General features: G+C 43.6%; 1 protein-coding gene across 1 annotated transcript in view; it reads right to left on the minus strand.

Moving 5' to 3' along the window:
- The window catches only part of crkl (v-crk avian sarcoma virus CT10 oncogene homolog-like), an 88,477-nt gene that overhangs the window by 44,312 nt on the left and 29,209 nt on the right, over nt 1–14,956 (minus strand). The window contains exon 2 of the mRNA XM_048555776.2: nt 5,562–7,019. Coding sequence (XP_048411733.1) covers nt 5,562–6,386 — 825 coding nt within the window. The 5' untranslated portion in view covers nt 6,387–7,019. The remainder of the gene's footprint in view (nt 1–5,561; nt 7,020–14,956) is intronic.

Below are 14,956 nucleotides of genomic sequence, written 5' to 3' on the forward strand. Positions count from 1 at the left end.
CGTGTCTCAGGTAAATATTTACACCTAGTGTTTCCCAGTTCTCTCACATGTAGTTAGGCATGGTACACAGCAGAAAATTCCCAAACATAGAAGTGACTCAAGCATTCCAGACTAGAAAGGTGCATCAACAAAGATATTAGAGGAAAGAATAAGAATAAATAAAGCATTTAAGTTTGCAAGCTATGGTTTCTGGAGTGTCACAACAATCTATGTTTGGGTTTTAGCTAATGAAAGTCTGAATAGTAGAGTGCAACATAATAAAAACAAAAATGCTGGAAATACTCACAGGTTAGGCTGTATCTAGGGACAACTAATAGCTCACTTTCCAATCCATGAGATTTCATCCGAAACTTGCACAGAATAACCCATCCACATTTGCACAACAAATGAGCAACAAAAAGCTAGAGAGCAATAAACTGTAAGGAGGACACAAAAAAGGCCACAAAGATATCAACAGTGAGTTCAGTGAGTGAGCAACAGCTGGCAGAAAAATAGTGGGAAAGTGAGAGGCGATTCACAATGGTGGTAGGTGTAAAAAAGCACAATATTTGATTTTCAGGGATACTTGGACATGATTGCATAAAGAACATCTGTTATCTCAGCAGCGATTCTCCTAAAACATCAGTGAAGTTATGTCCCTTAGTCCCATTCAGTTGCTACATATTTTTACTTGGTTGATATTAACTGCCTTACATTGCTCAGTGTTATTAGTTCCTTGATTGCCGTCTATTTCTGGTGTGCAATTTCTCTACTATTATGAAGACCGACAAAGTATTTGTTCAGTATCTCTCATTTCTTCAATCCCCATGATTTTCCCAATCTCCATCCAAGTTACCAATATTTCATAGAATTGCTACAGTGTGGAAACAAGCCCTTCGGCCCAAGTCCACTCTGACCCTTGGAGCATCCCACCCAGACCCATTCCCCTATAACCCACTGAATCTACACATCCCTGAACATTATGGGCAATTTAGCATGGACAATCCACCTAAATCTCACATCTTTGGACTGTGGGAGGAAACCGGAGAAAACCTATACACACATGGAGAGAATGTGCAAACTACATACAGACAGTCACATGAGGGTGGAATCGAACCTGGGTCTCTGGTGTTGTGAGTCAGCAGTGCTGACCACTGAGCCACCATGTCACCAATACCGGGGCGAGATTTGAACCTGGGTCCCCAGAACATTAGAGATAACAAGTTGTAGAGCTGGATGAACACAGCAGGCCATGCAGCATCACAAGAGCAGGAAAGCTGATGTTTCAGGCAGAGACCCATCGCTCCCCAGAACATTATCTGGGTCTCTAGATTAACAGTCTAGCAATAATACCACCAGGCCACCGTCTCCCCGTACTCTAGCTACTCCCGTTTTTATATATTTGTAAAATCTCTTGAGGAAAAATGCCTGCATCATGGCCATTTTATCAACTTCCTTGTTGTCCTTCACAGATTTCTATCTCACTCCCAATCTTCAGTCTTCCTAATCATCTTTGTCATATTATTAGCCTCATCTTTTAATTTCATACTATCCCTTAACTTTGGTCTAGCCATTTAATTTCCTAATGATTGGTTTAAGGCTCAGATCACAACACAGTGCCCTTGTGGTTTCTGTTTTTAGTGTGGACTTTGATGTTCACAGTTCAGGGTTAATACATCAATATTGATTATAATTAATTGGCACAAAACGCTTGACATTTCTTCAAAATAGGTTCTAAAAACCTGAATGAGATTCAAAGTGAGTGACTGTAGAATTGCTCTGAACTCTGATAGAAGGCATGTAACAAGATGTTGCATTCTCATACACTGACCCAAGCTGGAATGTGCTTAGTACAACTTGTTAGAATATTCACACAGTATGTGTATTTCAATATTTGAAACAGATCACTGTCCAACTTCTAACACCTCCAACTGGCAAAGTAATCACTTAGTCACCTCCTTCCCTGCGGCAATGAATCCAGTTCCAAACTCAACTGAAGCTTCGCTCAGGTAGCTTCCCAACATGCATCAACTCTCTAATCTTCACCATCTAATCATTTGATCCGCAAGTCAAAAATTATTGTAAGCAAACTCTAGCCTCTATTGATACTGACTGACCTGCACATTTCTAGCAGTTAGAATTGTAATAACACTATCTGGATGACTTATTTCAGTCACTATATTAAAATTAAATCATAAATGCCATGATCCCACCTAATGGGATAACAACTCGAGGGACTAAATGCCCTACTCCTGTTTTAGTGAAACCAATTTAAATGTTTTTATAAATACAAACTCAATGCCCTACATTCCTCTTCCAGCATGCATCACTGTTGGATACCCCTTGGTGAAGAATGACAATTACTGAGTATTGAGATTGGGTCGTGGGTAAAACAGGCACAAGATTCTTCCTCTAGAATTAGAAACTGCATGATCTAGTCCAAATTCTCACAAGCCCAGAGCAATTTAAAAAGTCTGCCAATTATAAACAACTTAGATCAAATTTAATTTCTTACTATTTCTGTTTGAACAATGACCTTCAAAGAAAGATGAGGATACAAACTTTTAAGAAAGAAAATCAGTTACCATGAGAAATACAAGGCAATGATCTCAATTTCTGAGTCTACCACTATACAAAGTCACCAATAAAGTCAACATTAAATGACCAGAATTAAAGGAAGAGCAATCAGGCTGACCAGAAACCCTTTACAAATTATCCCTAAGTTTTCTTTTCAAGTTGTCAGATAGCCAATTAATTGAATTTTAATACATTAAATTCCTTGAACTGTAAAGAGAGTTGGAATCACTCCTGTCTGGCTTGGACTGGCCATATCAATTGTGGGACTACTGATGAGGCATTAGTTCGATAACTCAGTTACAGTCTGAATTGCTTGAAAAGCAGTGTACAAAACTGTGGATTCTTGCTTCAATACCAACTCTCAAAAACTGAAGAAAATACATGGAAAAGTTAGGAAATGACTAGACAGTTTTAATGGAAGGTACACACTGGCTACTTTGACTGTAACAGCAGAACTCTTACAGAAAAACTCCAGATTAGATCTTACATGACCTTCTCGGAAAGATGTGTAATTGCCGGCCCTAAGTCCATACTTCCAATTCTGAAAACAGTCCTGGTTATCATAGATTTACAACATACACTTCCAGCTTTTAAGGGATAGGCATGACGAATCTTCAATTTGCAAACAGCCTCTCTACAATAATCATCCTATAGTTGTCTATAGTTCACCTTCAGTGGATTTTCACTGTTCCCACTGAAGACAGACTCAGGATTACACATTCTATCTCACAACATGCTCTTCAAAGCATGACACCACAAAATCAGTTAGCATTCAACATCCAACCTGCAGTGAACCATTACAGAGCAAAAGTTTTTCTCTTATTCTTTATTCATTAATGGGATGAGGGCTGGCTAGGCAGCACTATTGCCTAGAGGTAGTTAAGAGTCAACCACATTATTGTGGATTTGGGGTCACATGTCAGCCAGACAGGTAAGGATGGCAGTTTCCTTCCCTATGAGGCATCAGTGAACCAGATGGGTTATTCTGAGAATTAACAATGGATTAATGGTCATCATTAAATTCTTAATTCCGGATATTTACTGAATTTAAATTCCACTATCTGCAGTGGCAGGATTTGAACCCAGGTCCCCAGAACATTACTGGGGTCTCTGAAGTAACAGTCCATCAATAATACGACTAGGCTATCAACTATAAAAATACCAAAACAACTGCGGGTGCTGTAAATCAGGAACAAAAACAAAGTTGCTCGAAAAGCTCAGCAGGCCTGGCAGCATCTGTGAAGGAGAGAAAACAGTTAACGTTTCGGGTCCGGTGACCCTTCCTCAGAACTGGGGAAGTTCCAGTTCCAAGGGCCACCGGACCCGAAACGTTAATTCTGTTTTCTCCTTCACAGATGCTGCCAGACCTACTGAGCTTTTCCAGCAACTTTGTTTTTGTAGGCCATCAACTCCCTTGATGGCTGTCACCTCAATCTTCGAGTACACCAGGTGGGTGTCAATGCAGACATTGAGTTCCATTGCAGACTGTCCTGACCATGCAGTGAGATAGAGCAGGCCAACTCCAGATCACACATTTCAATTGGATGGTTTGTGACCAGCATTGAAAACTTGTGCACAATCTCTCACACAGCTTACAAATACAAAATAACAGATGCTACACAAACTTTGAGGATTTAAGAGTTCTTGGAAATGACCTACAAAAAAAAAGTCAGATTTTTAAAAATAGGGTCATAACAAGAGTCAAGAACAACACAGCTCGAACCCATCCCACCTCCACCAAAAGCAGGTCAAATCTTTAGGTAACGAGGTGTAAAGCCGGATGAACACAGCAGGCCAACCAGCAGAGGGGCAGGTAAGCTGATGTTACGGGCTTCGACCCTTCTTCAGAAAATCTGAAGAAATCATTTTCTGACAAAGGGTCTAGGACCGAAACGTCAGCTTTCCTGCTCCTGAGGCTGCTTGGCCTACTGCGTACATCCAGCTCTACACTTTATCATCTCAGATTGCCCAGCATCTGCAGTTCGTACTATCCCCAAATACACCTCCTTATTTTGCCTTAAATCATTTCTTTTACATTTGGTAGCTGTGGAAAGAATTTTAAAGAATTGCTGCTTTCCTGATAGATTTTTATTCAAAGTAATTCAGCATCTGCAGTTTGATGTTTGCAACAAAAACACTTTTCTCCCAAGCGATTCACCCAGTTAAAAACTGGGACCTCATTCCCCAGATTGTCTCAACCATCCCCAAGCCAGACTCTTTCTCAACTGTCTGTGATTCTCAAACAAACTCCTGGCAAATCACTGCCGAACAAGTTTTTATAAATAATTCAGAATACATATCTTGTGCTATTTTCTTGACTGATTTCACATCATTCACGTTTTGTTTCGGTCAACATCCACATCTTTGTGGAACTGCTGCTATGGTTTACTTTTATTCACAGAAATCACTTTATATTTTAACTTACAAACATCTTCAAAAATACCATAAGGTCATGTAACAATAATTTATATTCACCCCACCTAATGCATCACTGTGAAAGAATGGCAATTTGCCCCACCCCCTGCATTTTTCCCCAGGTATATTCAAAATTTCTTTTGTAAAAAGTTACTATTGAAACTGCTTCCATCATCCTTACAGGGAGAGCGTTTCAAATTACAACTCGCTACACGTGTCCCCAAAAGGTTTCCCTGCCTTAAATCTGTGCCCTCAGGTTATCATAGATAATAAAATGTGAGGCTGGACGAACACAGCAGGCCAAGCAGCATCTCAGGAGCACAAAAGCTGACGTTTCGGGCCTAGACCCTTCATCAGAGAGGTTATCATTCCGCCCTGCCACTGAAAACAGTTTCTTCCTTATCCACCCGATGCCTAGTCTGTCACCTTCTTGGCCACAAAGGTAGATAATCTCACGTTGTCTACTTCACTGTGCCAGAGAAGGCGGAAAAAATGAAACGATTCAAAAGAATGATTCTATGCAAAAAACTTCCACTAAGGATCGATCTGTAACTAAGTTGCTTCCATCCACCCACGAAACGAACTCTTACCTCCAGGGCTAAGGCCGTTTTGTCATAGGCGCAGGGAACTCGCTTCTGGATGGCTCGGGCATAGATGGGCCCGTTCTGGGTGGTGGGCAGCGGGATGGTGCCGGTGGGCAGGGGACTGCTGGTCTGGGGCTGGGCATAAGCGTGTGCGGGCTCGGGAATGCCGTAGCTGCTGGAGTTGCGGTAGCCAGCCGCCTGTTGCTGCTGCTGCTGGCTCTGGGCCTGGAAGGTCTGCGGCTGCTGCTGCTGGGGCGACGACTTGACCACCACCTCGACATAGGGCACGGGGATCATGCCGAGGCGGCCGTCCTTGTTGCGGGCGCTCCACCACTGCTCCTCGGGCTTCTCCACGATGACCAGCAGCTCGCCCTTCTTGAAGGGCAGGTCCTCCACGTCGTTGCCTGGGAAGTCGTACAGTGTCCGCACGTACTCGGCGCTCTCCTCGGCTGCTGGCACCGGAGGAACCGGGCCTTTGGCCAGCCCGGCTGGGGCGACGGTTGGCGCCGATCCGGGGGGTGCCCTGGAGGCCGGCTCGATCAGGGTAGTGGTGTCCAGGTAGTGGATCTTGTAGAACTCGAGCAGGCCCGGCAGGTTGTCGAACTCCTGGTCGCCGATCTTGAACTTGCCCGGCAGGCTGTTAATGATGTAGTGCGACACCTTGGAGTTCTCGGAGACCGACAGCACGTAGTCCCCCGGGCAGGTGCTGCTGTCCCTCACCAAGAAAGTGCCGTGCCGCTGGCCCAGCAGCTTGGCCTGCGCTTCCGGCCGGCTCAGCGGCCCGAAGTACCAGCTCGTCCGGTCGTGGGACTCGAACTTGGCGGCGGCCATGGCGTCCTCCTCCCCCTTCCCCACCCACCCCCCAGCCTCCGGGCACAGCCAAACCCCCGGGAACGGCAGCGATCGGCCGGTGGGTGGACAGGGGCACCGGCGGTCACGGAGGGCCGGCCTCAGCTCACCACCACACGAACCCTCTCCTTCCACCCACCCCACTCCGTGTATAGGGCGGCTGGGTCTCACAGCCGCTTTCTCCTCATGGTCACCTTCCCCACCCCCCGCTCCTCCTCGTCCTCCGGATATCGGCTCGCTCTGCGTCTGACTCCCGGTTCTCTCTCTCAGAGAGACCGACCGCCCGCCTTCCGCCGGACCCTGAGCAAGATGGCGGCGGCCGAGCTCAGACCCGGGGAGGGAGCGGCGCCGTGACGTCAGCGCGCAGGGCAGGCGGCGCCCTTTTGGCGGGACGACGAAGCAGCTGGTCTTCTGTTGCTGTGTCTGGCGGTGTCGTCCATTGCCTCTCTTCTGGAGCGAGTGCGCTGATGTCCTTGGGGAGGGGGTAAAAACACCTCCTCCCTGTGGGTTTTTTTTATATTTTGTGTGATGTTCGGTGCCTCCCTGTTTTGTGATGACTGATCACAGTGATCTGTGGAAGCCCACCCTATGGGTCTGGTTTGAACGCGATCTGATCTGGAGGTGGTTAAAGAGACAGCAGGTTAAAAGAGACATAGGCTAATGATGCAAGATTATCACGGAGCAGCTCTCTATAAACAAAAAATAAGTTTTAGAGCCCTTGCAGCAGTGAAAAAGAGGCCTTTCAGCCCACTGTGCCCATGCCAGTCATCAAACTCCTAATACAATTCTTCAGCATTTTGGCCCGTATCCTTGCATGTTAGGGCTTTTTGAGTATTTTTCTGCTTCTAAAATGTTGTGATGGTTCCCATCTCCACCACCTTTCAGACAGTGAGTTCACAGATGCCCACCATCGTCTGCGTGAGAAGCCTTCTTCCTTAAAATGCTCTAAACCTCCTATCTTTTAACTTAAATCTGTGCCTTCTGGTTACGGATTCCTTTACTAAGGGGAAAAGTTTATTTCTATGTGTTCCTCTATGCCACTTACGATTTTTTAGACTTCAGTCACCTTTCTCTGCTATAAGTAAATCGACCCAACCTATCTAGTCTCTGATTACAAGATAACAAAGTGTGGAGCTGGATGAACACAGCAGGCCAAGCAGCATCTCAGGGGCACAAAAGCTGACGTTTCGGGACTAGACAGAGATGAAGGGTCTAGGCCTGAAACCTCAGCTTTTGTGCTCCTGAGATGCTGCTCGGCCTACTGTGTTCATCCAGCCCCACACTTTGTCATCTTGGATTCTCCAGCATATGCAGTTCCCATTGTCACTGTCTCTGATTACAGCTGGATCACTCCATCCAAGGCAACATCCTGATGTATCCCTTCTGAATTCTCTCCAATACAATCACATCCTTGGCAACTGGAACTGCACATAGTACTCCAGTTGTAATCTACTAAAATATAGCTCAATTCTAAACTCCCTGCTGCTGTGTTTCGTGCTTCTTAACCACATTATCTAGCTGTCCTACTTCTTTCAAGGATCTATGGATATGCACAGCAAGGCCCCTCTGATCATCTGTATTTCTTACTGTCCTATCATTAATCGTGCATCCTTTAACCTGTTACTTCTCCAAAAATGTGTCACCTTGTACTTTTCAGGATTAAATTTCATTTGTCACTGTTCAGCCTATCTATTTGTGGTACTGTAGTCTAAGGCTTTCCTCCTCCCAATTTGACACACCACCAATTTTTGTGTCATCTGAAAACTGATCACACCTTCAACACTAATGTACACTACAAATAGCAAGACACTTGGTATTGAATCCAGCAGTATACCTCCATCCACAAAAATAGTCTTTGACCATTACCCTCTGGATTTGCAACAAAGCAAATTTTGTATCCAAATTTCCCTGTATTCATGGGCTCTTAGTTTCTTGACCAGTCTCCCATTCGGAACCTAGCTAAAAGCCTTATTAAAGATCATGTAGAATACATCAACTGCGCTATCTCATCTACACACCCAGTCAGCCTCTTGGAAATTCAATCAAATTTATTGAATGTGATTTCCCCCTAACAAAGCCATGCTGACTATCCGTGATTATTTATTGCCTTTCCACATGGAGATCTATTCTATCCCTTCGAGTTTCTTCCAGTATTTTCTCCCAACATGTTTCCACCCAGACTCATTGGACTGTAGTTTCCTGGTTTATCCCTATAACCTTTGTTGACTAATGGTACCTCATTGGCTTTCCTCCAGTCCTCTAGCACCCCTACTGAATCCAGAAAGGGTTTGAAAGGTAATGTCAGAGCACCTACAATCTCCTTACACAGCTGGGAATACATCTTATCTAGCCTGGGGATCTATCCACTTTCTAGCATCTACTCCTCCATCTCAAGGCCAATATGAATTGGTTCAAGTTTATCACTGTTTCCCCTCTGATTTCCATCCCTGCACCATCACTATACTGAGTATCACTACAATGTACTTTTTTAAAACCTCACATTTTCTGACTCCTTGCTACTTTGGTGTTTAATGGGCCTTGCCGAAAACCAAGACAACTGTGGATGCTGTAGTTCAGGAACAAAAACAGAAGTTGCTGGAAAAGCTCAGGCAGTCTGGCAGGATCTTGGAAGAAAATCACAGTTAACTGGAGAATATCCCAGGGAAGGATCATCAGACCGGAAATGTTAAATCTGATTTTTCTTAGCCGATCCTGCCAGACCTGCTCAGCTTTTCCAGCAACTTCTGGTTTTCTTTGTTTTCTTTCTTTTTCCCTGGTTGTCATCTTGTTCGTAACATATTATAAAACTACTTTGGATTTTGCTTTATTTCATCCACTAGTGTTTCCTTCATGCCTATCTTTCTACTCCTAATTTATCTTTTAAGTGACTGCTTTCACTTTGTTTTGAGCCCTTGGAACCTGCCATTAACTTTCCTCTTTTTTCCCTTATCCAATCCTATACATCCCTTGACATCTAGGGTTCCCTGGACTTGTTAGTCCTTCCCTTTGCGTTTAAACCTTCTTATCTTTGTGCTGTCACTTTTTGAAGGGCTTCTATTGCTCTAATGTAGATTTTCCTCCATGTAGTGGCTCCTAATCCTCTGGACAGATCCTGACTTTTCATATTAAAATTGTTCCAGGCTATTTGAGCGTATTCTGCCATTCAAGTTGACCATTGCTGATCTGATTAATCCTATCATGCCTTTTCCCCCATTACTGTTGATTCCCTTACTGCTTAAAAAATCTGTCCCTCTCAACCTCAAGTATTCTTAAAGACCCAGCCTTGACAACCCTCTGTAGTTAAGAATTCTACAAATAAACTACCATCTTGGAATCCTTAGAGTGTGGGAGCAGGCCATTTGGCCCATTGAGTCCACATCAACCCTCCAAAGAGCATCCCTCCCAAAACCTACCCTATCTCTGTATTTCCCATGGCTGATCCATCTCCTAGCCTACACATCACTGGACACTATGGGCAATTTAGAATGGCCAATTTATTTGTTCATTAATGGGATGTAGGCATCGCTGATCAAGTGGCGTTTATTGCCCATCCCTAATTGCCCAGAGGGCAGTTGAGAGTCAATCACATTGCTGTGGGTCTGCAGTCACATGTAGGCCAGACCAGGTAAGGATGGCAGTTTCCTTCTCTAAAGGGCATTAGTGAACCAGATGGGTTTTTCTGACAATCGACAATGGATTCATGGTCATTATTAGATTCTTAATTCCAGATATTTTACTGAATTCAAATTCCACCATCTGCTGTGTCAGGATTCGAACCCACATCCCCAGAACACTATCTGGGTCTCTGTATTAACAATCCAGTGATAATACTACTAGGCCATTGTCTCCCCTTCCAACCTACACATCTGTGGATTGTTGGAGGAAACCCACACAGCCACGGGGAGAGTTTGCACAATCGTCCGAGGCTGGAATCAAACCCAAGTCTCTGATGCTGTGAGGCAGCAGTGCTACCCACTGAGCCATCATACCACCCTGGATGAGAAGAAATTCCTTCTCATCTCTGTTTTAAGTGGCAGACCTCTCATTCTGAGATTATGCTCTCTGATCCTAGACTCCCTCACAAGGGGAAACAACTTTTCTGCATCTACCTTGTCAAATGCCCAAGAATCCTGTATGTTTCAATGTCTCATTCTTCAATATTCCAACGACGGAATCTACTCAAACCTTTCTCATAAAACAGTCCCTCAGGTAGGGAACCTTCTCTGGACTGCCTCTATCACTAGTCTATCATTCCTTAGAATAGATCAAAATTATTCATAGTATTTCATTTGTGGCCTGATTAGTACCTTGTATAGTTTTAGCAAAACCTATCTTTTTTTGTCCCAACCGTTTGAAATAAAGGCCATCATTCTATTTATCTTCCCTATTCACCTCTGAAGCTGCTAGATTTTTGTGATTTAAATATGAAGACTCCCAAATCGCTCTTGTACCTTTCTGTAGTCTTTCTCCATTTAAATCATATTCAGCTCCTCTATTCCTCCTAAATAAATGTGCACAACCTCACATTTTCCCACATTATATTCCATTTGATATCCCTATACAAACTTTTTGTGTCATCGCCACTACTTGTCTTCTGTACTATTTTTGTGTCATCTGCAAATTTGGCTATAATACATTCACTTTCCTAATCTAAGTCATATATATTTAAGATTTTTCTCCATTTAAATAATACCTTATTTACAAAGTGCGTAACCTCACGTTTCCCCACATTATATTCTATCTGCCAAGATTCTGCATACTCACTTGATCTGCCTATATTTCTGCAGACTCCTTATGTCATTGTCCCCAGTTTTAGCAAAAACGTCATTACTTTTCTACTCTATTCCCTTTGAAATAAGACCCACATTCCATTTACCTTTCCTCCCACCTCATGAATTTGGATGCTAGCTTTTGTGATTTATGCATGAGGACTCCCAAATCCCTCTGTACTGTGCCTTTCTGCAGTCTTTTTCCATTTAAATAATGGTCATCTCCTCTATTCTTGGTGCTGAAGTGCATAATCTCACATTTTCCCTCATTATATTCCATCTGCCAAGTTTTTAACCTCTTGCTTAATCTTTTGATATTTCTCAGTAGACTGTCATCCTCACCACTTGCCTTCCTACCTATTTTTGTCTCATTCGCAAACTTGTAATTGTACACTGACATCTGTCATCCAATTCATTAATCTATATTGTAAATAATTGTGGTCACAGCACTGATCCCTGTAGCAGTCCACTGGTTACAGGTGGTCTAAGGTATGATCATTATCACCTAAATGTCCTCCCATTTACACTGTACCTTTTGATATTCTAGTTAATATTGGAGAAATTCATATCCCCTCCTATTATTACCTTAGCTTATTTACACTTCTCTGAGATTTGCTTACACTCCCTGTCCTTCTATCTCTCTCTGACTGTCGATAGTTCACTCCCAGCAATGTAATTGTCCCTTTTTGCTTTTATGTTCCACCCATTTCGTCTCATTTGAGGCCCTGTCTAAGATACTTGTCCCTTCTTCACACGGTAATTGACCCCCTGAATATTGCAACATCCCCTCATTTATTGCCTGAGGGTTCTATACCGCAGAATACTGAAGTTCCAGTCTCACCACTCCCTCAGCCATGTCCCTGTGATAGCAATTGTATCATATCCCCATATGTTAATCAACAACTTCAGCACATCTGCTTTATTAGCAAGAGTCATAGAGATCTACAGCACAGAAAAAGGCCCTGTGGTCCATCATATCTGTGCCTACCGAAAACAACCACCTAACCACTTGTATTAAAATAATTTTCCATCCAACTTGTGCCTTAAATTCACTATTTTCACGCTACCCTCTGGACTGAGTTGGTTTCCCACCGCCCCCATATTTCTCAGTATTTCACCCCAACTGTGCCACCCCTCCATATCTTATTTCCCTGCCAAATTTGTTTACACTCCAACCAATTGCTCACTTGCGAGGACATTGGTCCCATTTCAGTTCCATGTCTAACTTGTACATGTCCCACCTTTCCAGGAAACAGATCCACTGATCCGAGAGCTTTATGCCCTCTGCCCTGAGTCAACTCTGCAGCCACACATACATTTGCTCTAACTGCCTCTTGCCATACTCATTGGCATGTGGCACTGGGAGTAATCCAGAAATTGTAACCTTTGAGGACCTGCTTTCAATCCATCACCTAGCTCCCTGAATTCTTGTTGCAGGATCTCATCCCTCTTTCTCCATAAGTAATTGGCCCCAATGTGAACCATGACCTCTGTCTGTTCACCCACTCCCTTCAGGATACTCTGAAGCCATTCAGTGACATCCCTGGCCCTGGCCCCAACCCATCCTGGAGTGGTGCTCGTCTTGACCCCTCACTATTGAGTCTCCTATCAATATTGCTCTTTCTCCTACCCATCTTGTGCAGCTGGCTGTGACTGCACTTCCCAGAGGAAATGTTCCTCTCGCCATTTTTCAACACAGGAGGAGGGGTTCCCTCAAAGAAATGATGAATGTTACACAGAGTTTACAGTTGAGCTACACTGGATGAGCCAGCAATGATTATAAAATGGCGGCAGACCTCACAGCAGGTGTAGCTACAAGTGACAGGAGCAACCAGGATGATCTCAGAATTGTTACAGTGCAAAAGAAGACCACTTGGTCTATCAGTGAAAATGGGAACAGCAGATGCTGGAGAATCCAAGGTAATAAAATGTGAGGCTGGATGAACACAGCAGGCCCAGCGCATCTCAGGAGCACAAAAGCTGACATTTCAGGCCTAGACCCTTCATCAGAGAGGGGGATGGGGTGAGGGTTCTGGAATAAATAGGGAGAGAGGGGGAGGCAGACCGAAGATGGAGAGAAAAGAAGATAGGTGGAGAGGAGAGTATAGGTGGGGAGGTAGGGAGGGGATAGGTCAGTCCAGGGAAGACGGACAGGTCAAGGAGGTGGGATGAGGTTAGTAGGTAGGAGATGGAGGTGCGGCTTGGGGTGGGAGGAAGGGATGGGTGAGAGGAAGAACAGGTTAGGGAGGCAGAGACAGGTTGGACTGGTTCTGGGATGCAGTGGGTAGAGGGGAAGAGGGTTACAGCTCTTCCCCTCTACCCACTGCATCCCAGAACCAGGTGGATGTGTTGAAGATGATCAATGATTTCAAAAGAAAAAGCTGGTTGTGTGGTGCAGTGGGGGGAGGGGACGAACTGGGCTGGTTAACCGTGTTGGTTTGTTTATTTCAAGATGTGAATTTCACGAAGTGGAGCGTCCTAAAGGCAGCTTTGTATGATGAGCACAGCAAACGTTTGGGAAAGGAAAATGTATGGGGAAAGAGAAAAAGGTCTAGGATTTCAGCCAACTCTTAATGGTAGTTTAATTGTCACCTTCTTCACATGAAGAGTCAATAGGGCATCATATACCCTATTGCTGTATTCCAAGAAAGGCTTTATTCCAGGGATGATGGAAATTTTCTAGAAGGTTTGGTTGGCAAAGATGGGATGGTTTTCCTTGGGGTAGAGAAGACAAGAGGTGGGCAAACTAAATGATTAGATTCAGTATACAAAGAAAAGCTGTTCCTGTAATTGATGACACAAAGTTTATGGGACTTGGTTTTAAGCATTTGATGAAGAGATGCAACAAGAATGTGGAATATGTTTTTTAAGTGGTAATTCATTGCTTGTGAGGCTGGGGAAGGAGAGATGATCAATGATTTCAAAAGAAAATTATTGGTCATGAGGGAAATATGTTTATTATTCCCAGGAATAAAGCAAGTCAGGGGGACTGACTGGACTGTTTTACAGAGAGCTGAAATGGTTTCAAACGGCTAAATGACCATCTTCTGTACTATAATGAGTCTATAAAAATACACTGAAACCAGACTTGAAGTTTAAAAGCGTACAAATTGTAGGTAATGCTGAAACATCATTAGGTTGAAATTGGGTGAGTGCAGGAAGGAAGAAATGTTGAATGTCATGTATAATTAGAACAAGTAAATATGGTTTTACTGAAGAGAATTTCTGATTGACAAATTTATTTGCATTCTTTGAGGATGTACCTTGTAGGACAGAAAAAGGGGAACTAGTAGAGTTAGCACATCTGACTTTCCAAAAGACACTAGATAAGGCGCCACACTAAAGGTTGACTGGTACGATAACATTCACTGAGTTTGGGGTGAAGAATTACAATAAATAAAGGATGGTTAATGCACAGAAAGCAGAGGATATAAATTAGGCATTTTCAAGTTGGAAAACAGTAACTGGTGAAGTGTCACAAGGATTAGTGCTGGGCAATGTAGACATGGCTACTATCTATGTTGATGACTTGGACAACAAGACAGAGACTAACGTATCTAAGATTGCTGATGGTATAGGGCGAGTTAGAAAGGTCAATTGAGGAGGGACACAAAAGGCTGCAAAGAGAATAAGGCAAGTTAAGTGAGTGTGCAACAAGATGACAGCTGGAGTATAATGTCGGGAAATGTGAAGTGATTCACCTTGGCTGCAAGTGTAGAGGAACAGAATATTTATTGAAAGGTGTAAAGCTTCTTTAGTGTTGATGCTTAAAGAGACAAACAA

This window comes from Stegostoma tigrinum, chromosome 26 (assembly GCF_030684315.1).
Source record: "Stegostoma tigrinum isolate sSteTig4 chromosome 26, sSteTig4.hap1, whole genome shotgun sequence".
NCBI classification, from domain to species: Eukaryota; Metazoa; Chordata; class Chondrichthyes; order Orectolobiformes; family Stegostomatidae; genus Stegostoma; species Stegostoma tigrinum.